Genomic DNA, 27,529 nt, shown 5'->3' on the forward strand with positions numbered 1-27,529 from the left:
ATTTTAGCAATTGTCATTTGCACTCATTACTTAGGCTTCTAAAAAAATATATAATAAAATAAAAATCAAGAGAAGACCAACAATGCATTTACAGTGGTAAGTGTGTAATTAAGAAAATATATATATGTATACTGAATTGCACAATTGCCCACAGGCAATGAACAACTACAAACTCGCTGGAGTGTTGATGGAGATGACTACAATGCTTAAATTAGCAAAGGTGATTGAAAACATTTACTTTTGAGTGATAGAAAAATGTTGCCTCCCCCTCGTAGTTTATGGCTTTCTTTTTATGCGAGGGTTGGCCATTTTTCCTTGCATGGAGAGATTGCATATGTTGTATGGTCTAAGCTAGGTGCTCGTGAGTGATGGGGTGCGATCGTGACCAAACTTAGAGTCTAATTTGTGTTTCTTACTAAAGCGTGTCATTGTCCAGGTGTCACCTACTAAATTGATTTGAGACCCTCTTTAGCCAAATTGGTGTGACTGATTATCTCCAAATGACGAAGGGGTGATTTCAACAACCCCCATTTGGCTGAAGGAGATAGTCAAACAACCCCTAATAGCTATGTCGGCCATAGGAATCAGGGCGGTCAAACCACCCCTAATTTTTTTCTTTATTATTATTATTAAATATTATTAATGTGGCATATAGGACACATTGATAAGATGTCTACAGGTATCATTTGTTATACATTTTAAAAGTGAGTGGTCTATTTGATGTCGCATTAAAGAATAGGTATTAATAAAGTATTTAACCCTTCTTTTTTTAAGTTATTCTGTAAACACAGCCTAGTCTTAGATGTAAAGTTCTAATGCATAAACTTTGAATAATGCTATACATCATCTCCCCAAACAAAAAAAATCCCCAAACCTTTGTGGCGTAGTACCCCACAACATTTGACACAGAAACTGGTTTTTTAGTTGAGAGACCACACCACAGGATTTGGAAGGAGGAGCAGATGAATAAAAGTACTCAAACTTTTATATTTTGATTTTAGTACATCCATCCATTGTAATTTATGAAGTATATTTATTCTATTTGTAAGTTTTTTGTAATATTCAATGTACAATATGACTTGATATGAAACTCGAGAGAAAGAGAGCTTAACGAGCAGACGCTAGTGCGAGGGAACCTTAATAATTCACACATACATTATCAGGCAATACTCTATTTTTACTGATTGTGCACACATATTTCTAAACAATGGCACCAACTTTAAGATTCAACAACTTGATCATCATAAAACAGAAAAAAAAAAAAAAAAAAAAAAAAGAAAAGAAAAAAAAGGTAAATAATATATGCAAAAACATAACCACTAATAGTAATTCGGGTCCATCAGTGATGCCTTGACAGTTGCCACAAATCACACAACACAGGTTAGTAGGACAAGTGGTATATGTAGTATGTCATAAGAAAAACAAAGGCAAACAAATGAATCCTATAAAAAGACAAACCCCCACTGTTGCTGTGCCTGAACCTATTCAGACTCTTCCTCGTCCCCTCCCACTGTCACCGATGTTCCTTGTGACGTCGCCATTGCCATTACCTCTCCGGGAGGTGGGTGGTCAAACTTACAGGTTGCACCAAACTTGCATGTGCCTGTCTTCAAATAATACGGGCAGATGATAGCACCCTGTAAGAGAGATAGGCACCATATTAGTTCTCTTCTTTCTACACATGTATAACATATATAAACTACAAGAAAGAGATAATAACAATTTCAATTGTATCCCCTCCAATTACTATTTCTTGCATATTTATATCTCCTTGTGTGCCCAGACTTTGGCACACGAGGTGCTTGCCCGAGCACAGTGACTTTTATCTACTTGTGAAGTCTACTTGCCTGAGCAAATTATTTCTTACAGAAATTGATGACACCTTTATTGTACCAACCAATTATGGGGAGATACTACATGGAAGTTAGATGATGAAGTATACATTGCCTACCTCTCTCCTAGGTAATCCGGCAAGCGTGAGCTTAACAGCTTGTAGCAGAGCTTGATTTGCCAGCGATGGAGCAGAACGGTCAATAGGGTGATGGAACTTGCAGTTTTCCCCAAACTTACACTCCCCCATCTTCATATAGTACTACAAGATTAAAGAAGGAAAACACAGAATCATTAAGGGTGAATTGGTTTATTCATTAACAATGACTTGAAAAGTCCACCAAATCTGGATAGAGAGAGGAAAAGAAATGCTTAACGGTAAAAAGTTTTGAAACCAGTCTTGTATTACAATATCAGTAATAACAACTAGATTGTCGGAATCTGAATATAAGTCATGAAATATTACAAGGATAACAGTAATAACACTAACACCCACAAAATTAACAGCATTAATCTGATAATAGTCATAAATCATTCTACAAGTGCATCGACAAGCTCCTTGATAGTTGAACCCCAAATTTTATTCATTACTAGGAATGATCTAAGACTCTTTTAAGTCTGAAAAGCCAAAGATCACATGCATTCAAGTCAGGTAAAACATACGCACATCACATTCAATTTGTCCAGGTCGTTGAGGATAGATTGTTGGGCCCACTCCCACCTGCCACAGGCAAACAAAGAAAGATGCATCAGTTTTTTCTGTCCACATTTTTTTGGATCAAAAGTAAAACCATGCATCAGTTCTTAAGCAAATATGACAATAATGTTTCATAATCAATAAGTCACCAGAAAACTCAAAAGAAATAGTGGCTAACGACATCAAGATAATTATATCTTCACAGAGCAAACTTAGTTATTTTATGTTTTACAGGGAACAAGAAAAAAAAATTAAAAACAAAACAATTCAAAGCAGATATATGAACTCTTGAAGGACCCATGACACAAGTTCAATAACAGAACATCTTTTTAAGTAAAAATTAAAAATTAAACTGCAAAGCAGATATAATGCAAACAGTTTCGTATTGGCTATGTTGAAGTACACAACACTCTGAAAAGGAGCTTGATACATGGTCCAGTTTGTGTCCATTGCCTGTAAGCAAAGGAAGCAAGCTGAACATACCGCACGTTTCAGATGCACACGTGGCGCATCCAGCTTGTCCTCTGCACAGAGGACATAAGAAGCAAGGCTAACCGGCTAAGACTGCAAAACTATGAACTCAAATTAAAATTAAAATTATTATTAGCAGGCGACTTGATAAGCACATAAAAAGAACAATTGTCAAACAGGAACAATGATTCTTAAACTGAGTCTGACCACCAACCCCATTTTTTCTTTAATGTCATATTAGGTTTCTTTTCATTAACGTATGTAGGAGTATATGATACAGAATGATTATTAAAATGAAACATTGGTTTCCGAACTTTGAGCCAAAGCATCCCTGTCAGTCCTACATTTCTAGCACCCACTGGGGAAAAAAAAACCCCACCAATCTAGGGGCAGAGCTAGGCATATGCTTGGAGGGACACATACGAAAGATGTCAACCTCCTTTCCATAGTCTACCTAATTATGTACTTAGGCCCTATAGAACATATTACTCCCTCTCCACCAGCAGGCGGCAAAAAGAAAAGAAAAGAAAACAAATATTGTTATTACAGATATGGCCTTCCTAAGTTCCAAGCATTATATATCTACATCTTAAATTTTTACCTTTAATCTTGTATATATATGCACATAATTTTTTACTCCAAAATTGTAATATTGGCTTTTCTATCTATAATACTTTTTACGTAATATTTTCTGTAAGAAAAGAAAAAAAAAATTATATCAAACACCCCTTGCGTTTTACCTCAAAAAGATAAGAACCTCAATTTGCATCTTAAAATCAAAACCTTAATTCGATTTTAAGACCCAAATCTTCAACTTTTTGAATTTTAAGTCCCAAACTTTGGCCAAGTTCAAATTCAAGATCTCTATCCCTTTTCGTCAAACTAATAATAGAAACAACTTAAAATTACAATTGTAGCCCTAAAATTGAAAAAATAATATAAAGAAATAAGCAACTATGCAGTGGCTCGGCAGAGCTGCTACCACCCTACCCAACCACAGCTGGGCTACCGAACCACTGCTGTGGCTGGGTAGGCAAGGCCTTCCCTGCCATGGGTGGTTAGGTTGTGCTAGGTGGCCAACCATGGCTGGGTAGGGCCGCCACATGCCCTACCCACCAACTACATAGGACAACCTGCCTAGCCACTGCATAGGGCAATTTTTCTTTTTCTCTTTTTTCTTTTATGTTCTGCTTTTTTTCATTGTAATCTCACTTTATTTCTATTATTAATTTGACGAAAAAATGGATGGAGGTCTTGGATTGGAGGCCACCAACAGGTTTCTAACCTCACCCTGCACCAATCCATTGCGAGAGAACTAAATCAAAAAAATAAGATGAACATGCTTAGAGAAAACTAATAATAAGATAAATATAGCCCTTTCTATATGGCAGAACCCACGAAAGAAGAAAAAACATCCAATAGTAACAATTTCCAATTTACCGTTGGCTGAGCCAATCTAGGGTCAATAGTCTGATAAATAGAGGCAGCTGGATTGACAACTCCAATATTCAGATTAGTTGCTGGGGAGGTTACAATGGGATGGCCTACTGCAGCAGCAGGTGGATTAATTACTGCACAAAAATCTCAGCAATCAAAGCTTTGAAGCAAAAAGCATTTAAAAGATATTTGAATTAAAAGATGCATCCTATATTCATTTAAAATTTGAAATAATGAATTTCTGCATTGTAGAAATACCATAACGGTCAGGATGGTTGTAGCGACAAGTTGCACCATACTTGCAACTGGTGTACAAAAAAGAAAGAAAATTATTAATTTTTGTCATTCCAAACTGTCTTTTCCAATTCACCATAAATATGCCAATAGTTACCTGCCAGTTTTCAGGTAGAATGGACAATCCACTTCACCCTGCTAGAAGAAAGAGAATACATTAGCAATGGACGTTCATACATGATAGAATCATTGAAACCAGCAAAAGAAAAAGAGAGGGGGAATCAGCCAGTGTTTTGCGGCAAGAAGTCCCACTATACTGAAGACATCGGGGAGGAGGGCGTTAGCGGGTGGGTTAGGGCAGAATAGGGAGTCATATTATGGCTTGGGTCATTTACTGCCCATTTATTGGTTGAGAAAAGTACGGAGCCCCTTTTAGTGTTTTACTGGGTCAATAAGCACCTTGTGCCAATGATGAATTGGCGCCTTTTTATTATTATTATTATTATTATTATGAACCCTCAATTTGTCCATTATTGCCAATGAGAAAAATAAAAGATGAGAAAGTTAAGACCTAAAGAATACAGATTTCCAAGTACTCCATCTCTCAACATCTCTAGCAATGTCAGGTTAAAAGATGTCAAAAGCTATGTTTGCTCTCTTTCTGGAAATTTCTATGGAAACAAATTAGTGGTGCCAAGAAAACAGAATATATTATGAATTATCCATCACCCATGCATCCTTGTTGCAAGCAATACTAAACAAATCCAGATAAGATATTTTCAAAGGTACATCCCCACACCACACATCAAGCCAAAAACTCACCTTTGACCCATCACCCACCTCATACTTTAAACACATTTTGAAACTGTTTCCCACCTCCTTCTGATAGCTTTCCAAACTCCGACTCCAAAAGTCCCCGCAACATCCTTAGAGCACCAACCTCCCCGTAGGCTCTCATACTTGGTCTCTATTAGCAATCTCCATAAAGCATTTCTCTTCATAACATATGCCACAACCATTGTTCCAGAAGAGCTCGATTAAGATGAAGGCTATCTCCCGTGAGGTGATTCATAGTCTTTGAGGAGGTCAACATGTGGGGTGGAAGTATAAAGGGTCTAATAGTTTGTCGGAGGGGATGTTATTGATGTGAGATAGGAGGGTAGTGGAGTGTAAGGACGAGTGTGTGGAGCATTTCACTTTGGCATGCTCTTTTCAAAATGTGGAGGATAACTGGGTTTGGGCCTTTGGGGGGGGTGTATGGGCCGAATAAGGAAGTGGAGAGAAGGGCACTCTGGGAAGAGCTAGCCGGTTTGATGAATGTGTGGGAGGTCCCTTGGTGTTTTGGCAGGGATTTTAATATTGTTCGGTTTCCTAGTGAGCGCTCTAAGGTTTCTTATTATTCTTTGGGTATGATGGATTTCTCCAACTTCATTTCAGAGAACAATTTGGTGGACATTCCGATGATGGGAGGTCAATTTACTTGGTCTAATAATCAAGAAAATAAGATTTGGTCTAGGATTGCCCGGTTCTTGCTATCCTCGGATTGGGAAGATCACTACCTAGCAGTGTCACAAAAAAGACTTCAACGCCCGCTCTCTGATCACTTCCTTTTATTACTGGATTGTGGGACTCCTTGCGGAGGTAACAAGTGCTTTAAATTTGAAAATATGTGGCTTAAAGCAGAGGGTTTTGTTGACAAGGTTAATTCCTGATGGGGGTCGTATTCGTTTGAGGGTTTACCTAGTTTTGTGCTTGCTAATAAATTGAAATCCCTTAAAGTGGATTTGAAAAAGTGGAATGAGGAGGTGTTTGGGGATATTGAGAGGAAAAAGGAGTTGTTGGGAGGTATTCAGGAGATGGATGAGTTGGCAGAGTTGAGAGGCTTAGATCAGGAGGAGAAGATTCGGAAGGCGGACATGTTAAAAGATTTGGAGAATACCTTGTTGTGTGAAGAAATTCATTGGCGCCAAAAATCGAGAGCTTTGTGGCTCAAGGAGGGGGATCGAAATAGTCGTTTCTTTCACAAGATGGCTAATTCTCATCGAAGGTACAATCATGTGAAAGTGCTTCGTATTAATGGTGAGTTATCCGGTGATCCAGCTGAGGTAAAAGATCACATTGTGCAGTATTACCAAAGTTTATACTTGGAACAAAGCACTTGGCGTCCTAAAATGGATAACCAACCTTTTTTGTCCATTGATGAGGAGGATAATAGGTGGCTAGAAAGAGATTTTGAGGAAAAGGAGGTTTGGGAGGTGGTAAAAGGCATGGATGGTGATAAGGCTCCGGGTCTAGATGGCTTTTCCATGGCTTTTTTTCAAGCTTGTTGGGGTGTTGTTAAACAAGATGTTATGGCGGTTTTCGCTGAATTCCAACGTAGACGTCAATTGGTGAAGAGCTTGAATACAACTTTTATTTCCTTGATTCCGAAAAAGGCGGATGCAGTGGAGATGGAAGACTTTCAGCCCATTAGCTTGGTGGGAGGGGTGTACAAAATTGTGTCTAAGGTTCTTGCCAATAGGATGAGAACTGTTTTGGGTAAGGTCATTTCCTATTCTCAAAATGCTTTTATTGGGGGTCGGCAAATCCTAGATTGTGTTCTCATTGCAAATGAATGTGTGGATAGTCGCATGAAATTAGGTGCCAGGTGTTCTTTGTAAATTGGATCTGGAAAAGACTTACGACCATGTAAATTGGGACTTTGTTTTGTATTTGCTGCATAGGTATGGTTTTGGCAAGAGGTGGAGGGCTTGGATAGAGTGGTGTATTAAGTCGGTAAGATTCTCCATTCTTATGAATGGTTCTCCGGAAGGATTCTTTAATAGTTCTAGGGGAATTCGGCAAGGGGATCCTCTCTCCCCGTTATTGTTTGTGCTTGTTATGGAGGCATTGAGTAAGATGGTGAATGCAACGGTAGACCAAGGCCTTTTGACTGGATTCTCGGTGGGAAATAGGGTCTTATCGGAGTTGATGGTCTCTCACTCTTTATTTGCTGACGATACTTTGATTTTTTGTGAAGCTTCTGTCGAGCAAATCCAGTATGTATGTCTCATTCTCTTGTGCTTTGAAGCTGTTTCGGGTTTGAGAGTGAATCTTGGTAAGTCAAAGATTGTGGCTATTGGTGAGGTGGAGAACATTGGGGTTTTAGCTAATTACCTTGGGTGTAGTGTTGCCGAGTTGCCTATGAAGTATTTGGGTCTCTCTCTTGGGACGCCATATAAGGATATAGTTATGTGGAATGATGTGATCGAAAAGATGGAGCGTCAAATGGCAGGTTGGAAGAGAATGTATCTCTCTAAAGGAGGTCGTTTAACTCTCATTAAGAGCACGTTGACTAATCTTTCGACTTACTTTTTGTTTCTATTTCCGATTCCTGTAAGTGTAGCTAAAAGGCTTGAGAAAGTCCAAAGAGATTTCTTGTGGGGAGGTATGAGAGATGAGCCTAAGTTGCATCTTGTAAATTGGAACCAAGTTTGTCGTCCCCTACGCTATGGTGGTCTTGGCATTCGAAAGTTATACCAGTTTAATCAAGCTCTTTTGGAGAAATGGCTTTGGAGATATGCAAATGAGAACGAGGCTCTATGGTGTAAGGTTATCAAAGCTAAGTATGAAGACCAGGAAGGTGGGTGGTGCACGAAGGAGGTTTCGGGTTCTCATGGTGTGGGCTTGTGGAAGCATATTCGACAAGGTTGGAACTTTTTCGCCAAAGGTATTCGGTTTGAGGTGGGGGAGGGTTCGAAAGTTCGTTTTTGGCATGATATTTGGTGGGGATAATTCTTTGAAGCAAGCCTTCCCGTCCTTATTCAATATCGCTAGACACAAAGAAGCTTGGGTGAAGGATAATTTTACTTGGAGGAATGGGGTTGTCGAGTGGAATGTCATTTTTGTACGGCCCGTCCAAGATTGGGAGATGGATTTGGTTTCTCCTTTTTTGATCGGTTGTATTCTTGCAAGATTTCCATAGGCATTGTAGATCGTATTTGTTGGTCTTTGTCCAAGAAGGGCAAGTTTGAGGTTAAGTCGCTCTACAAGGCCTTGTCCAATTCTAATCATGAGGTATTTCCTTGGAAGAGCATCTGGCGTACTAAGGCGCCTCTGCGAGTGGCATTTTTCGGGTGAACTGCGGTCCTAGGCAAAATTTTGACTCACGATACTCTGCGTAAGAGGAACATAGTGGTAGTGGAGTGGTGTTGTATGTGCAAGAAGACCGGAGTATCAGTCGATCATCTTCTTCTCCACTGTGAGCTCGCAAGTGCTCTTTGGCATACGATTTTTAATCGGTTTGGGTTGCATTGGGTCATGCCTTGCAGGATGAGGGACTTGTTCGATAGCTGGTGGTCGGGAGGACGATCTCGAAGCGCGGTTGTGTGGAAGATGATCCCTCTGTGTCTTATATGGTGTATATGGAATGAAAGAAATGCTAGATATTTTAAAAATTCCACTAGGACTATAGAGGAATTGACTCATCTTTTCTTCTTTACTCTTTACTCTTGGACGGCCGCTTGGCTAACTCCTTTAATGATTAGTTTCTCTGACTTTCTTTTTCATTTCTTTCCCTCTTAGGCGCTCTCTGTTTATACTTCCCGTGTATGTGAGTTGCGCCCCTTTGCGCTTTTTTATATCATTATTACTCATCAAAAAATAAGAGCTCGATTAAATTGACCCAAATTTTGAACCCCCAAACCACCTGATTTCATTGGGGTACAAATTGTCAACCAGTTTAGTAAATGGAATTTAAACTCATCCCAAATACCACCCTATAAAAAATCTCTTTGAAGTTTCTCAAGCCTACTAGCCACGCCAGTGGGATAGGGAAAAAAGCGACAGAAAATAAGTAGGTAAATTTGAAAGAGTACTCTTGATCAAACTCAATCTACCACCCTTTAGACAAATTAAAGCTTTTGCTAACCCGCCTACCAACATTCCATTTTTTCAATAATACCATTCCAAATCGTCAAATCCTTATAAGAAGCACCCAATGACAATCCCAAATAATTAGTCGGTAAAGGAGATACTCCACAACCAAGAATGCAAACCAGCCCTTCTACATCTCTCACGTCACCTACAAGAACTATTTTTATTTTGCCATATTAATCTTCAATCCCGAAATAGCTTCAAAACATAAGAAAATACACCACAAATGTCTTAATTATTTAGAGGCTGCATCACAAAAAATCAAAATATCATCAGCAAACAATAAATGAGACTACCAACGAGTCATTGTTCCTCGACCCCATTAAATAACTAGACAACAGTCCCCTCTCCACTATAGCAAACATCATCCTTTTTCTTTTTTTTTTTTCTTTTTTTTTTCAGATAATTAATAAATCAACCTCATTAAAAGCAAACATCATCCTACTTAATGCCTCCATCACCACCACAAGCAATAGCGGTGATAATGGATTCCCCTGTCTCAACCCACGAGATCTACTAAAGAATGTGATCCATTAATAAGAATGGAGAACCATATCGTAGAAATACAATGTAAACCCCAATTCCTCCATTTCTCCCCTAAAACCAGAATTTCCAATTTACATGATCATAGGCCTTTTGCAAATCCAATTTAAACAACACTCCAGGCTCCCCAGATCTAATCTCAACTAGCTATCTAACCATTCATTAGCAATCAAGACTGAATCCAAAATTTGTCTACTGGACAATGAACACATTATGTGAATTAGAGATAATTTTTCCCAACACCGCTTCGCTAAAACCTTGGATATAATTTTGTAGATCCCAACCACTAAGCTAATAGGATTAAAGTTCTTAATGTCCACCACACTTCCCCTTCTTACGAATGAGAGAAATAAATGTTGCATTAAAATTTTTCTCAAACTGCTGTCTACTGTAAAAGACCTTAAAAACTGCCATAATGTCCCCTTTTAGTACCTCCTAACATTTTTGGAAAAAAGCCTTGGACAAACCATTCGATCCTGGAGCCTTGTCACCATTTGATCCCGAAGCCTTGTCACCATTCACTCCCTCGACACCTCCCACACTTCTTTCTCCTCAAATTCTCTTTCCAACCAATTACTCTCATCTGCATAAATGGAAAGGAACGAGAGACCATCCACCTCTAGTCGCCAACTAACCTAATCAGAATACAGCCGTTTATAAAATTGTAATATATGCTCTTTTATTTATGTGGAGATCTATTTATAACTAAAGAATCCACGGAATTATAGATTTGATGAGAATTAGCCACCATGTGAAAAAAAGGAAAAAAAAAAAAAGTATTTTTATCCCCTTCTCTCTACCACAAGGCCCTAGATTTTTGCCTCCAAGTCACTTCTTCAAGAAGAATAACTCTCTCCAATTCCTTCAACATATCATCCTTCCTCCTCCTCTCATCAGCCGTTTAAACTCGGCACTCTGCTATACAATCCAGCTCCTGAATACCCCCCTGGCCTCCAACATATTCTTCTTTTTCTTACCTACATTTCTGAATACCTCTTCATTCCATTTCTTCAAATCAGCTTACAATGTTTTCAACTAGCTTGACAATATAAAGCTAGGTGTTCCTTGAAAACTATAGGACAATCACCATGTTCTCACCTGTTCCACAAACCCTTCTGATTTCAACCACATATTTTCAAATTTAAAATACCCAATACCTCCACTTGTCACACCATAATCCAACATCAAAAGAAAATGATCAGACAAGATTCTTGGAAGTTTCCTCCGTGATACATCAGAATAATGTTCCTCCCATTCCAGAGAAAGAAGAAATCTATCAATCCTAGGCCAACCCTGTCATCCACGATTATTGGACCAAGTAAACTTCCCACTTACAAGCTGAGTGTCCAAAAGGCCCTTATCAAAAATGAAATCGGAAAAATCCGCAATAGCCGGTGAGTGTCTGGAGTCGCCTGACCCTTTCGCTCGGAAACACATTGATATCACCCATTATACACCACAACAATTCCCAACAACTCATTAGACCGACCAATTCATCCCGAATATACCTCCTTACTCCAATATTTGGGCCATACACCCCTGCAAACGCCCAAACAAAATTATCCACAACATTTTTAGATGAACACGATTCCCATACATTCCTCTATCTTCTCCACCATCCACCTATCTTACCTGATGCCCCTCTCGACCCCATAGATATCTAATCCACACGTTGGCAACCCCATAAATAACAAATTTCCTCCCTAGAAATATACTTCGACTTCGTCTCTAATAAACATACAATGTCTGCCCTCCAATCTCTAAGAAGCCCTCTAATTCTCAAACTTTTATCCTCATCATTCAACCCTCTTACGTTCCACACTAAAATCTTAGGCTTCACAATGGACCATCCGAGGCCCACCCTTTTCCTTTCCCTCTATTAGAAACCCCTCCCTTCTTATCATAATTGACAAAACAATCCAATCTTTTTAACTCCTAATAACCTTTAGTTCCTGGCTGAACACTTGATTCTGATACATTACCCACAGAATTGAATGAGGTATATTAGGTCCAATTACAAAAAATAACGACCACAATTGATTCTCAAGCCATCATAAGACAAACCCTACAACATGACAGAAATCCTTCACCCTTTCAACCACCCAATCTGGTGACACTGAATTTGGGATACATCATTCTTCAACCACAGCCAACGGATGGACTAATATAGGTTCACTTCCCTGAGCAACAGGCACCATTGCCACAGAAGAATTATCCATGCCCCACCCGCAGCTAGCAACTTGTTATCTAACACAACTCCATTTAACTCAAATTCCTGCCCAAGCTGCATAATCTAGCCCTCTATACTTCCTTCCGCCTAATCCTTTTCCAATGGTACCAAAGCAGTACCAAAATCCCCAGTTGTCAAAAACCCTATATCCCCTTCTCCATCAATTTTCACCTGCGGTCTGCTTGGTCCCCCTCCCATAATTTCCTCCACAAAACAATACTCTTCCGGCTCACCAAAAATGACTCCTGAATATAGCCCCTCTTTTAAGCCCCCAGTCAAATTATCCCTGACCCATGCTCGAATTCAGCTTTCAAACGATTCCCCTTCAACGAAGATCCACCCAATTGACAACTCACCTCCACCTTACCAATACCAAAAAACCCTTCATCCTTTTTTGAACTCATTTTTTTTTTTTTTTTTTTTTTATAAGTAATAATGATATAAAGCAAAAGTGCGGAGGGGCGCAACCCACATACACGAGAAATATAAAAAGAGAGCGCCTAAGAGAGAGAGAAATGAAAGAGGAAGTCAGAAAAACTGATCACTAAAGCAGCAAGCCAAGCCGCCGTCTAAGAGTAAAGAGGCTTTACTCTTGAACTCACCTAAGGAGATTCCACTCCTATCGTCCTCGTTTGTTCCAAACTCACCCTTATCATGACACCCACACCCCTTCTAGCCTAGTCTGAACACAATACAAATTTTCTAGATGCTTCTACTAGACTATTTGGATCGCTACCCACCCTTACTGAAGTTTTCCCCTTTCATCTTCATTATTCGAACAGACACTATCTTTATTCGCAATAACCACCCCCTTCAACTGCTCCATCACCACCCTACCACCATCATCGCATCCCTCCTGTACTCTGTCAGTTGCCACAACAAATCTTACTTCAGTTGGGATAGCCTCCTCCTTAATAGACTTGCTTGACCCAACACCCAAAACCGCCCATTTTCCTTCACTTTCCAAATAGCATTCTCTGTTTGTTTTGACTCGCCTTTGATAAACAATCTCCTTCTTTGTCGGTCCTTCACAATGCTTCGACGGGTTTGTGGCTTCCTCACTAACCAAGTCTTTGGCCCCCCTAATATTAGGAACCCCTTTCCCCCCCGATTGTTTTACCTTCCAGCCCAAAACGACTTATTAAGATTGCAGCTCATATCTCTACTTACCAAGCCCAGGTCCACCTCATTTTGAATCCCTCCAACAGGCCGAATATCATGTTACTTTACCACTTTATTCTCAAGCCCAACTTTATATTGGCCTACTTCCAGCCTTCCAGTTTACTTAGACACCTATCCACTTCATCTTTTATAAAAAGCAACATATCCTTCACACAACTGAAATTTAGTAAAATTTCCTTTTCTGAAGGAAACATTCCAGCCTCTCCACCAGCTTGATTTCCGGGTAACGTCAGTATCTTTCTCACAAAAACAGCAACCTTCTTCATCATTTGATTCTCCTCATTACCGATACTATCCCTAATCAAAATTACTTTTTTCCTTCTCATACCCTTTCCCCACCAAAGCCTCCACATACATCCGCATGCCCTCCCCCACCAAACGTGTCACGAGTAGAGCAACGCCCTTGAGTTTCTCGTTCTTGCTACAACCATTTTCAGAAGACTCAAAAATGTTTACCAGTTTCCACAACTATGCAGCAACCCACCCAGCCTCTCCCTTCTTTTCCCTCTGGAATGGCTATGAAGCTTTTTCCGCTCACATACACCATACTCCAATAATTCCAGAAATCTTCCATGGTCATTCGCACGCCTTTGAACAACAAAAGTTGTGCTCCCAGCCCTAAACAACCTATAAAATTATTTCAACTCCGTCCCTCTAATCACTTCCTCCATCGTCGACCTCAACCACATCACACTTGGCTTACCCAACATCACCGCTCTAAATGTTCCTATACTCCTTTCAGCCAAACGAATTCCTCGGGATCCCACCTCTTATCTAATCTAGAACGGTTTGGCTTCGACATAGAAAAAGCCCAAATAACCCATCGTAACCAACATAGCAAAACCAACAAAATCGTCTAAGACACTCCCTCACACATTCACACACCACCTACCAGCAGCGGGGCATAATGTTACATGACAATATGACCTCACTTCAAACTTGCTCCTTTTGGAAGGGATCCAACATACTCTATCTACATCTCCTTGCCATACTTAGAGAGAATACAATATTTCAAAGAAAGAGGAAACCAAATCCACCTCTCAATCACTTAAGAGTTTGGTAAAAGATATATTTCTTTGATATTCATATTTCAGACCTGAATATGTTCCACCACCCACATATTCTTACAAGCAAAATACTATACAATTCCAAATAAAATATCTTCGAAGGCTGTTCCCCACACTACACATCATGCCAAAACCTGATCTTTGACCCAACAGCCACCTCATATCTAACAAATTTTGAAAACAATCTCACCCCCTCCATATGTATTTCCACACTCCCACTCCAAATGGTCATGTTACCTCCATAGAACACCAACCTCCACTTAAACTATCATATTTAGTTTCCACCACCGACCTCCACAGCCTCCCCCTTTGTTGCATATCGCCATAATTATTTTCCCAATAGAGCTCAATTAAACTCAATCACATGTCTAACCCACAAAGTACCTAATTTCATTGGAGTACAAATTTGATACATATACGTGTGTGTGTGTGTGTGTGTGTGTGTGAGAGAGAGTTAATTTATACTTCAAAATATATTACAAGTATATGGTATATAATATATTCGAAGTAGTTATATCCTATTCATATATTTTTCCTAGTTCTGAGAGCACATGTGCAGCTAAGGGGTTTGCCCAACTGTTGATATATCTTACAAATCTTTAAGATCTTCTAACAAGTTCTAAAAAAAGATCTTCTGCAACTCTTCTGCAGTAACACCCATTTTTTTATAAGTATGACAAAGAAGGCAGATGTTGTGGAAGTGAAGCGCTTCCAGCTAATTAGCTTAGTGGGTGGGGAGCATAAAATTCTCTCCAAGGTTTAAGCAAACAGGCTAAATTTGGTGTTGGGAAAGATTATCTCTAATTCACAGAATGCTTTCACTGAAGGTAGACAAATATTGGATTCAGTGCTAATCGCTAATAAATGCTTAGACATTTGGATCAGATCGAGGGAACCCGAGGTGTTGTGCAAGTTGGATTTGGAGAAGGCATATGACCATGAAAAATTGAGAATTCTTGCTTTATTTGTTAAAGAGATGCGGATTTGGGTAGAAATGGAGGAATTGGATAGAGCATTGTATTTCTATGGTGCAATTTTCCATTCTTCTAAATTGAACACTGTCTAGACTTTTTTCTAGCTCTTGTGGGTTGAGACATAGGGATCCATTATCGCCGCTATTGTTTGTGGTGATTATGGAGGTGTTGAGCCAGATTATGACTAGGACAATGGATAGGGGTCTTTTGACAAGTTTTTAAGTGGGTTGAGGAATAATCCAGAATTGGTAGTGTCTCATTTACAGTTCATTGATGATATGTTGATTTTTTGTGATGTTAGTTCTAAACAAATTCGACATTTGTGGTGTATTTTCTTATGTTTGGAAGCAACTTCGGGATTAAGGAACAATTTAGCAAAATTAGAAATTGTTCCTCTAGGCGAAGTGGAAGATGTAGAAGAATTAGCAAGTATTCTTGGTTGTAGAGTCTCATCATTGCCAACGAAGTATTTGGGCTTGCCATTGGGTGCTTCTTATAATGCCATTGCTACTTGGAATGGCATTATTTAAAAGATGGAACGTTGGTTGGCTAGATGGAAAAAACTTTATTTATCTAAGGGTAGTAGACTGACTCTAATTAAGAATACTCAATCCAATTTACCCACGTATTACTTGTCTCTCTCCTCTATCCTAGTGGGAGTGGCCACTAGGCTTGAGAGACTGCAGAGGGATTTTTTATGGGGTGGTATTGGGGATGAGTTTAATTCCATTTAGTGAATTGGGCAAGGATTTGCACTATGATAAAGTCAGGTATGTTGAGAGTTAGAAATCTATTCAGTTCAATTGAGTTCTTTTGGGAAAGTGGTTGTAGCGGTATGCTATGGATAGAGATGCTTTATGGAGATTGGTAATAGAGACCAAATATGATAACATGGGAGGTTGGTGCTCTAAGGAGATTATGAGAACATTCGAAGTGGCAGTTTGGAAACATATAAGAAAGGGGTGGGATATGTTTTCCAAATTAGTTAGATTCGAGGTGAGGGATGGGTCAAAGGTTAGTTTTTGGTATGATTTGTAGTGTGGGTATAGTCCGTTGAAGATCTCTTATCAGGATTTGTTTAGTATTGCTCAGAGAAAATATGTGGGTGACAAATAACATGCAAGTTCAAGAAGGGATTATTCAGTGGAATGTAATTTTTACTAGACCATATTAGGATTGGGAGGTCAACGCAGTAGTATCTTTTTTTGAGAGGTTGTATTCTTTCAAATTAAGACAAGGAGAGGATGATAGAAATAGGACTTTATATATTTTTTTTTGATAAGTAATTAGCTGGTTTTATTAAAAGCGTAAGGCTTTTATATAAGTAATGTTTGTAATATCAAAAAGCGCAAAGTGGCGCAACCCTAGTACACAGGAAGTATACAAGAGGACTCCTAAGAAGAAAGAAAAAAGATAACAAGAAAATCATAAAAGCTAATTACTAAGGAGCTAAATAAGCAAGTATTCAAGTAAAGAGGAAAAAAAGAAATAAGACTTGAGCCCCTCTATAGTCCTCCCTTGGTTATCGAAGTTCCTATCATTTCTTTCCCTCCACAAGCTCCACACATAAGGCATAGAGGAACCATCTTCCATACGGCCGCAATCCGAGAGTTACCCATCGACCACCAGCAGACGAACAAATCCACCAAACTATTAGGCATAACCCAGGACAGCCCAAAGCAACTGAAGATGGCATTCCATAAGGCACTGGCGACTTCACAATGGAGGAGAAGATGATCAATAGATTCCCCGTTCAGTTTACACAAACAACACCTATTAACCATGATGAAGTCTTTTCCTGAATTGTCAATGGTCCCTAGAGCCACCAACCAGGTGAAGAAAGGCACTTTCAAGGGAGCCTTGGTTCGCCAAATACTCTTCCAAGGGAACGAGGGATTGTCTTTGCACACTAGGATAAAAAGATCTAACATCAAATTTCCCTTTGCGAGATGAGGTCCACCAAAGCTTGGCCTCCCCTCCTCTTCTCCCTCTATTGGAGTACAAAGGGGAATAGAAGGAAGTCGTCATATCCACTTCCCAATCGTGAGCCAAGCCAACAAAGCTAACATTCCGTTGAAGGGAGCCACTCAAATAATCCATATTTGTTCCCACAGGCGCATCCTTCACACAAGCAATGTTATATAAAACTGGAAAAGCAACCTTGAGGCTCGTCTCACCACACCATATGTCATCCCAAAATCTAATCTTGGATCCATCACCCGGATCAAATTTGGTCTGGCTCGAAAATAACCTCCACCCCCTTCCAATGTACTTCCAGAGCCCCACTCCATACAACCCTAGGGGATCAATAGAGCACCACCCGCCCCAATTGCAGCCGTATTTGGCATCCATGACGACTTTCCACCAAGCATCGCTTTCATTCACATAACGCCACAGTCATTTCCCTAAAAGGGCTTGATTAGAAAGCTCAAATTCCGAATCCCTAAGCCTTCTTCAGAGATAGGAGAGCAAACTTTGGGTTAGTTAACCAGGTGATATTTAAATTCTTCACCTAATCCACCCCATAAAAAGTCTTGTCGGAGCTTCTCTATTCAATTTGCCACAGCAACAGGAATGAGAAAAAAGAGACAAGTACGTAGGTAAGTTGGAAATGGTGCTTTTAATGAGGGTAACCCTACCAATGGTGGAAGAATCTCATATAATAAGTTCATACAGTTAGTGGATAATGTTACTTCTTAGATTGTCCTTTACACATTCATATTCTTTAATTTTTTCGGTTAGAATCAAAATTAATCAAAAATTTTCATCAAGCTCGAGCTCTTTTTTTCTAATTTTTTATAGCCTACCATTCTCCATTTCAATACCATTTTTTGAATTCTAAACCCTATGCTTCCCAAACCTAATTCTTTATACTAAATCCTAAAAACCTAATTTTCCCCTTTCTAAAACTCACACAAGCACACAAAGATAAATTCTCTAAATCGTCAAACTTCACCAAGAAATTAGTGTAGATTAAGTAATTTAGTTGAACAATATAAATAAATCAAGGCAGAAGGGATTTAGCTACCAACAAAAATTTCAAAGTTACATTACCAGTCTTACAGGAAGCCCCTTGGTGTTATACATGAATGCTGGGGTATATGAAGTAAGAGGATTAGATGGTGTTGCATCTCCGAATGCCCATTCTGTCTTAATTGTTGATTCAGTCTGTTCACCATTACCATTCTGTTGTCCAATTGATGATATCTGAATATCTTTTGGGTGATGGAACTTGCAGGTTGGACCATATTTGCATTTTCCAGTCTTCATATAGAACTGTTTAATATTTGAGCAGTATGAAGAAAACACAATAAACAACACAAACAAAAAAAATAATGCTCAAGGAGAAGGCAGAATTGCATATCTTACTGCACACAGGGGCTCAGATGGTCTATCAGGTAAGGCATATATGCCAGCATCTTCTGAACCACACTGAAACCAGAATAAAGCATTATATTACAATAAAAAAGAAGAATCAATCCACTTAACCACGAAATCTGGCAAATTTCAGTTGAATAGCACCTACCAGAGTCACCAAATTATCTTTTGGATGATTAAACTTGCACTTCAAACCAAACTTGCATCTTTGAGTTTTTAGAAAGTACTGAAACAGATGGAATGGGCAATGAAATAGTGACTTTGGATGCTCAAATGCGCTAAACAAAAGAGAGAACAATAGTTTAATGTACTACTCACTGGACAGTCTGGCTCCCCTGGTCTCTCAGGAAGGGATTCACTTATAGCGAGAGGTGGAACCTAAATATACAAGAAATCAAATTATAGTTGTTTTCCCGCTCTTTCAGCACTGATCAGCAAATAGGCAGAAATGTATATTCCCAAAAATGAAATGCCATAAGAAAATAGCCATTAAGCAATGAAGATACAGAAATAGATTCCTAATAAAAGAACTATAAGAAAGCAGAAAATTGCAAATAGCAAACCCACCGCTTAAACAATTCTGAATCACCGAGCCCGTTGGTTATAGTAAATGTATATTGCAAATGCCTGGTTTGATTTATGAGTGACATGATAAAAACCTCCATGTAGTAAAATCTACAAATTTGCTAAAGAGGATATATTCATTCTCTGATACCAAATACAAGAACAAAAATAACAAGGGTTTTTATACACCGGCAAAGCTGGATATATATACAAATTATAAAACAGCAAGATAGATGATTTTATGAAAAAATGCTCATTGTTGCAGGCAATTGGGTAGTCATCAAATGAAAGCCTATAGTGCATGGACTCCAGTGCAACTTGTAGGTGTAGGTCTACGCATTCACAACATAGCATGCCCACCATGAGTGCTTTGCTCACTATCATATTGTATGGGTATAATTAAGGGCTTTATAACATAGCAAGCCCAACATGAGTGCTTTGCTCTTCGATATATCCATGCAATAATGAAACAAAATAAGAAAGTATATTGGTGGGACTTACAAAAGAACTAGCCTGGGGATATGCTGTCTCTTCCATGGAACAACTATTTAGTACTTGTAGCATAGGAGGCATCTACTACACATAATCATGCCCATACAAGTTACTAGCAATTTGACGGACACAGCATGATACTTTTTTCATTTTAAAATGTCTATGTAATGTAGTCCACTAAACAAAGCAAGAAACAGTGGTCTGGCACAGATCATCAAATCAAGTTCAACCTTTACAAATCATCTCCATTTATCCTCTCTCTCATTCTTTAATTATTTTCCTTCCACATTCGGGAGGATGAACAAATGTGGGTGCAGAAAGAAAGCATTCCCTCCCCTCGTTCTTTCCTTTCTCTCCTCTCATACCAACAGTTGAAAAATTTAATGCCACCCCTCCATTTTCTTTCCTTCCTCTTCCATCCTCCCTAAAATCTGTCCTACCAAATGGACAATAATCTAACAAAGAGGCATTCAACTCAACTCTAATCAACTAAGCTATAATGCCAATTAATTGGAAGATATCTTGCAATCAGTCTAGGGCTTCTTAAACTTCTTGACCCACTTCTTCAATCAATTTAAAAACAACTTTTTTTTGATAAGTAATAATGCATTAAGAGCGCAGAGGGGCGCAACCCAAGTACACAGGGAGTATACAAGAAAGCGACTAAGTAGGGGAGAAAGAAGAAGAAAACATAAAGAGAAAATCAGAAAACTCGATCACTAAAGGAGCAAGCCAGTCGGCTGTCCAAGTGAATAAGGTGTACAAAAAGAAGTGAATAAGATCCTCGAGATTCCTCGACAAATCCTCGAAGCATCTCGCATTCCTTTCCTTCCAAAGACACCATAGGAGACATAGGGGAGCCATCTTCCAAACCACAGCACTACTAGTTCTACCTCCCGCCCACCAACTGGCAAACATCTCCATGACGCTTCTAGGCATAACCCAACTCAAGTTAAAGCGAGAGAAGATGACCTCCCACAACTTGCGCGCTACCCCACAATGAAGGAAGAGATGATCCACAGACTCCCCATCCGCCTCACACATACAACAACGATTAATCACAACAATACCTCTCTTTCGAACATTATCCAGCGTGAGAGATTTCCCAAGGGCGGCCGACCATGAAAAAAAGGCCACTCGCAAAGGAGCCTTAGTACGCCAAATCCTTCTCCACGGGAAATGGTTAGGCTCCTTAAAGGCAAGCCTCCTGTAGAAGGTATGGACCTCGAACTTCCCTTTACTTGAAGGAATCCACCACATTCGGTCCTCCCCTTCCCCCCGGATCGGAGACGAATACAAGAGTGAGAAGAACGAGGCTAAGGTCATCTCCTCCCAATCATGGATACTACGGGTAAAAGTAACGTTCCAGTGCACCATCCCATTTACACACTCCCGGATATCCGCAATAGAAGCATCCTTGTTGCAGGCTATATTAAAAAGACCCGGAAAAACATCTTTGAGAGGCGTCTCGCCGCACCAACAATCCTCCCAAAATTTGACCTTCCCCCCCAAACCGGGAACTAATCTGAAGTGGCACCGAAACGACCTCCAAACCCCACAAATGTGTTTCCATAACCCCACCCCATGCGTTCCACGAGGAACACTTGAACGCCAACCACCCCAAACCACCCCATACTTAGCCACCAAGATACTTCTCCACCAAGCTTCTTCCTCATTTGCAAATCTCCATAACCATTTCCCCAAGAGGGCTTGATTGAAAAGACGCAAGCTCCGAATCCCTAGACCTCCCTTAGTAATCGGAGAACAAACCTCGTGCCAACTAACCAAGTGGAACTTGGGCTCATCCTTGAAACCTCCCCATAAAAAATCCCGTTGAATCTTCTCAATACGATTCGCCACGGAGATAGGGATGGGAAACAAAGACAGAAGATAGGTGGGAAGATTGGATCAGGTACTCTTGATGAGGGTGAGCCTCGCCCCCTTGGACAAATAAGAACGCTTCCAAGAGGCCAACCTTCTAGCAATTTTCTCCACCATGTCATCCCAAACAGCCAACTGCTTGAAGGAAGCCCCTAGCGGAAGACCCAGATACTTCAAGGGAAGAGAGCTAATGCCACAACCCAAAATGCCGGCCAACTCATCCGTCTCAACTGAATCTCCGACTGGGACCAAAACAAACTTGGCCCGATTAATTTTTAGCCCGGAAACCACCTCGAAGCCAATACTGAGAGCTTTAATAAATCTAACATGTTCAGAAGGTGCCCCACAAAACACCAATGTATCATCAGCAAAAAGAAGATGGGAGATCGAAACCCGCTCATGCTCCCTGGCACCCACATAGAACCCGTTGATGAAGCCCCTACTAATGGAGACATTAATCATCTTGCTAAAAGCCTCCATGACCAAAATGAACAAAAAAGGCGATAGAGGATCACCTTGTCTAACCCCACGCGAGCTCACAAAGAAACTGGAGGGCGAACCATTGATCAACACCGAGAACCGCACGAACGAGATACAATGCTCAATCCAAGAGCAACATTTGTCACCGAATCCACACCTTCTTAATACATAGAGTAAAAATTTCCAGTTCATGTGATCATAAGCCTTCTCCATATCCAACTTACACAAGAGGCCGGGATCCCCGGATCTGAGACGGCTGTCCAGGCATTCATTGGCAATAAGCACCGAATCCAAAATATGTCTACCTTTGACAAAAGCGTTTTGCGGGTTGGAGATGACCCGGTTCATGACTCCCCTCATTCTGTTGGCTAAGACCTTCGCAATGATCTTATAAATCCCCCCCACAAGACTAATAGGACAGTCAGATCGGAAGCCCCATGCGACTTCGGAATAAGAGCAATGAAAGTAGCATTGAGACTTTTTTCGAATTTACCTCGATCATAGAACTCCACAAAAACAGCCATGACATCCTTTTTGATCACCTCCCAACAATCCTGAAAGAAAGCCATAGAAAAACCATCCGGGCCTGGAGCCTTGTCCCTATCCATTTTTTTGACCACCTCCCACACCTCCCTTTCCTCAAAAGGAACTTCTAGGCTAGAAGACTCTTCCTCCTCCAACATATTGAAATGAAGATTGTCCAACCTCGGTCTCCAGCTAAGAGACTCTGTGAAGAGAGTCTCATAAAAGCGAGTAATATGATTACTAATAGCCTCTTGATCAGAGGTAGTAGTTCCATGAATGTTCAAAGACTCAATATAGTTCTGTCTACGGTTGGCATTAGCGATCCGATGGAAGAATTTAGTACACTTGTCACCCTCTTTCAACCAACGGATTCTTGATTTTTGCCTCCAACTAATTTCTTCTTGAAGGAGAGAGGTTTCTAACTCCCTAGCGAGCACCCTTTTCTTCTTGATCTCTTCCGAGGATAACCCTCTTTCTTCCTCCACCCTATCCAGAGCTTTGAGATCTTCCATACGATCCTTAATACGAACCCCCATGTTGCCAAAATCTTGAGCATTCCATCTCCTTAAATCCCACTTTAGAGCTTGCAACTTCTTGGAAAGGATGAAGCTCGGAGTGCCCTGAAAATAAGAGTCCCACCAACTGCGCACTTTGTCCACAAAACCCTCCACTTTAAGCCACATATTCTCAAACTTGAAAGGCCTTTTACCTCCCTCATGAGAGCTGCAATCCAAAATAATAGGAGCATGATCGGAACATACCCGAAGCATCCTCTTTTGACGCAAGTCCCGGTGGCGGGCTTCCCAATCCAGGGTAACAAGAAACCGGTCAAGCCTAGACCAAGAATTATTGTTTGACCAAGTAGAAATCCCCCCCACTAAGGGAAGGTCCATGAGGCCCTGTTCCGAAATGAACTCACCAAAGTCCCTCATTGCCGACCGAGAATGAGCTCCCCTCGACCTTTCACTAGAATAAAGAGTGACATTGAAGTCCCCACCAATACACCACAGCACGTCCCAGCAGCTCATGATCCTTGCCAACTCCTCCCAAAGTAAACGCCTAGCAATAACTCTGTTAGGACCATACACCCCCGCAAACGCCCACTCGAAACCATCCTCAACATTCTTGAAGGAACATGCCGCCACATAACTTCCCAACACTATATCTACCTTCTCAACAGCCCTCTTGTCCCACATGAGCAAGATACCCCCCGAAGCCCCGATGGAAGGAACAAAGCACCACTCCACATACGGACATCCCCATAAACTCCTCACTAAATTATACGAAATGAAATCCATCTTTGTCTCTTGGAAACAAACAACATCAGCCTTCCAACTTCTAAGCAAATTTCTAACCCTCAACCTTTTATCCCTCTCATTCAAACCTCTCACATTCCATGAAAGAATTTTCAACTTCATGATTTAACTCGACTGACCCTCCCCTTATTTCTATCCCAGAGAAAGTTGATCGAGTAAATATTACCATAAGACATTTTCTCTCAACAGAAAAACATAAATTATCAAACAAGTGCAGCAATGGAGATTTGGGAAAAGTTATAAGGCTTCCTGTGGTCATCGGTTTTATCAGCCCAGAGAAAGTTGGACAAATAAACCGCTCTTTCTTCCAAGCAGCTTGAGTATCCCATATATGATGACCAAATGAGTAAAAATAACTGTTATATAATGTACTAATAGCTAATTAGTAAAAGTAGAGGGGAAAAAAACAGAAGGAAAAGCAAGGAAATATGTGTAATAAAATTAAAATTAAAATTATTCTTGCAACGTCGAGAATAATTAATAAATTTCCCATTAAACATTAAGAAAAGCACTTGAATAATAATCATGAAAAACTAAAGAGGAGGAGGAGAAGAAGGGGGAATAGGGAGGAAATATGTATATAAAGACATGACCATTTCAAGACCAACTCTGGAAACATGGCAACCTCACTGGCTGCCTGTCCAGTGATCACCATGACCAGGTTTCTTACAGATCTTTGATATAGGTATCAGAGTTACATCCAAGATAAGAATAATAGTATAAAAGCTATTGTCAACACCAAGAAATAAATATAAGAAGTAAGAAACTTTAAAACATATGCAAGTGCCATAGTAATGCCTATCCACGCATTCTGGTAACAACCATATAATTATCAGTAAGACATAAGCTTATACCATTGATTCACGTATACAATGAAAAATACGTTTATGAAAACATAGCATTTAAGAAGTAACTGTACTACTACTACTACCATTATATGATAGTTTTTATATTTATAGTCTAGTAAAATATAATCACCATAGGCATAGAAGATAGCAGTAAATGGTCACCTCTTTCCAATCTGGGATTCCACCCTCAGGAACCCAAATAGGATGGTCAAACTTGCAGCTATCTCCAAATTTACAGGTTCTCGTGAGCATATAGTAGGCACAATCCTTCTCTCCTGGCCTCTGTGGATATATAGGCAAATTGCTTGCACTGTCGAATCTAGGGCGCTTGGCTAAAGAGTTTGTAGAATACCAAGCTTCAGTTTGCCCAATCGCGTTATGGGCACCCAAAACAGTCTGATGGTAGAGCACTATAGTACATAGTAGACAAGTATATACAAGAAAACCACAGGAAACATATATGTTACTTTATAAGTATGGCTTAGAAGAACGTACATTTACTAGTAAGATTACATAGGATAATTTTTTTAGCAATAAATAAGGAATTGAATGCAAAATAAAAGGTGTAAAATTACTGAAAAACTGTGATTTCTATGTAGTTCAGTAGGCAACTGAAAATATATATCTAGCTGGATTATCCACTCGTTTAAATAAGCTAATCATAGGATTATTTTCATACAAGGTAAATTAAGTGTGATGTGACTTCATATAAACAACGACCAAATTTTGTTAACCATAAGTTTTTCTATAAAACAGCAATCAATCAGCCAAATTGGAAACCATGCCACACAGCTAATTAAAGACAGATCGACCTTTTTATCCACCCAGATATGCACCTATTTTATACATATATATATATATATATATATATATATATATATATATATATATATATATATATATATTCCTTTTAAGACTAGGCTAAGCACCTCATAAGCTCCTAGATCACATTCCTTGACTTGCTTTTCTAAAACGAGGTCACCCATTTGATATATTAACAAAAAAATATAAGATAAAAATCTTGTCATTATTATTATTATCAAAATAAATTAAACTTCCTTAAGTAAATAGGAATGAGAAAATTTCCCAAAAGAAATTCGCATAGCCAACTACAACCTACAGAGAAGGCTCCCTTCTCCCTCTTTCTCAATATTTCAGTGTCACTTAATGTCCATGTTGGATAATGCAATCGCCACATTAACGCTGCCGCTTCTCAAAAGATGAAGTGATGGATTCTAGTGATTTCTTGTTAGAATACCATCACATATTGGCTTGAGTTCTAGGTTCCTCCAATTTATTCGTTATTTAAAGCTGACATTTTAAGGTTATTGACTTCTATTAGTTCATTAGATTACTAGTTGGTAAGTAGTAATAACATTCATTGCTTAGAACTAGAACCGAAAGCAGTCTACCAATAATATATCACAATACACACAGCAAAATACTATAAATTACACATCAAGTTTAATAACATATGCTACAAAACCGACATCGCTAAGACCTGAGCTTGCCTCAAGTTCCACTAGTAAGTATAATATATAGTTAAACTAATACTGTCTCATCTGTTTCTAGAATGCATGTGCAGCTTTTCAGAATCAATGAACTTAGCACCCCACGCATTTGCAAGCGTATGAAAATGCATACACGATTTATGAAGATAACAGAAACACATGGCTCTCAATAAACTAAGAAGCAATCTTTCGCTAGATTCGCAGTCTACAATACAGCCATATGCAATAGAATTAGCATTATCCATCACACCGGCTCCCAATCATTAATAGATAGGAATTGTAGAACACTCCCAAAAATCCCAAAGTTCAAAACCGGAATCCTAAACCCACCACAACCTACCCCAATTTCACAACCATAAGCCCGACCTAGAGCCAGCCGGCAAATGAAAAGAATCAGTAAAAGCGTAGCATTAGTTCAGTTTTCTCGGTAACCAAACAGAGATTGTCAAGAGAGAGAGAGAGAGAGAGAGAGAGAGGGTGGGGCTAACCTTCAGAGGGGCGTTTGATGCCGGCGAGGAGGGAGTCGGCGGCGGAGACATCCGCGGAGGGCCATGAAGACTGAGAGCCCAAATGCGACGTGGCATTTGGCGTGGTGGAGTAGCGGAGGCCTTCGTACATTGAAGCGGTAGGGGAAGTGGCTGAGGAGGCCCGAAGAAGAAAACGACGGTGTTGATCGGAAAGGGAGTACTTGGAGTTGGAGGACGATGGATCCAGTGGATCCGACCTGATGTAGCGGAGGGCGGTGGAGTCTGGCCGGTATGGGTCGGAAAGAGAACGAGAGGCGTAGAAAGATGAGAGACTGGGGGTGGCGGCAATAGCAGCAGCAGCGGCAGCTGATGCTGCTCCGTATGATGAAGTGTTGTAGCCGTAGAGTGGATTCGCCATCTCAATCGATCAAAACCCCCTAATAAATTAAACCCTAGAAAAATTAGTTATTGTCATATACTTGCTATGC

General features: G+C 39.9%; 1 protein-coding gene across 1 annotated transcript; it reads right to left on the reverse strand.

Annotated features, from left to right (window-relative positions):
* Nucleotides 1-1,137: 1,137 nt before the first annotated feature.
* On the reverse strand, nucleotides 1,138-27,529 carry LOC132184980 (zinc finger CCCH domain-containing protein 37). Its single transcript, XM_059598786.1, has 12 exons — nucleotides 27,063-27,529; nucleotides 25,226-25,473; nucleotides 19,276-19,335; nucleotides 19,106-19,183; nucleotides 18,949-19,011; nucleotides 18,634-18,855; nucleotides 4,827-4,864; nucleotides 4,694-4,740; nucleotides 4,439-4,569; nucleotides 2,498-2,551; nucleotides 1,952-2,092; nucleotides 1,138-1,637 (listed from the first exon to the last, which is right to left on the reverse strand). Exons 1-12 carry the CDS (start codon nucleotides 27,457-27,459, stop codon nucleotides 1,482-1,484), a joined length of 1,635 nt encoding a protein of 544 aa, XP_059454769.1. The 5' UTR covers nucleotides 27,460-27,529; the 3' UTR covers nucleotides 1,138-1,481.

This window comes from Corylus avellana, chromosome ca6 (genome assembly GCF_901000735.1).
Source record: "Corylus avellana chromosome ca6, CavTom2PMs-1.0".
NCBI lineage: Eukaryota > Viridiplantae > Streptophyta > Magnoliopsida > Fagales > Betulaceae > Corylus > Corylus avellana.

Coding starts and splice junctions, on each gene's coding strand:
- LOC132184980 (XM_059598786.1), bottom strand. CDS start 27,459: ATGGCGAATCCACTCTACGGCTACAACACTTCATCATACGGAGCAGCA. Junction 19,184..19,275: donor CAGGGGAGCCAGACTGTCCA/GTGAGTAGTACA, acceptor CATCTGTTTCAG/TACTTTCTAAAAACTCAAAG. Junction 1,638..1,951: donor CCGGATTACCTAGGAGAGAG/GTAGGCAATGTA, acceptor TCTCTCTTACAG/GGTGCTATCATCTGCCCGTA.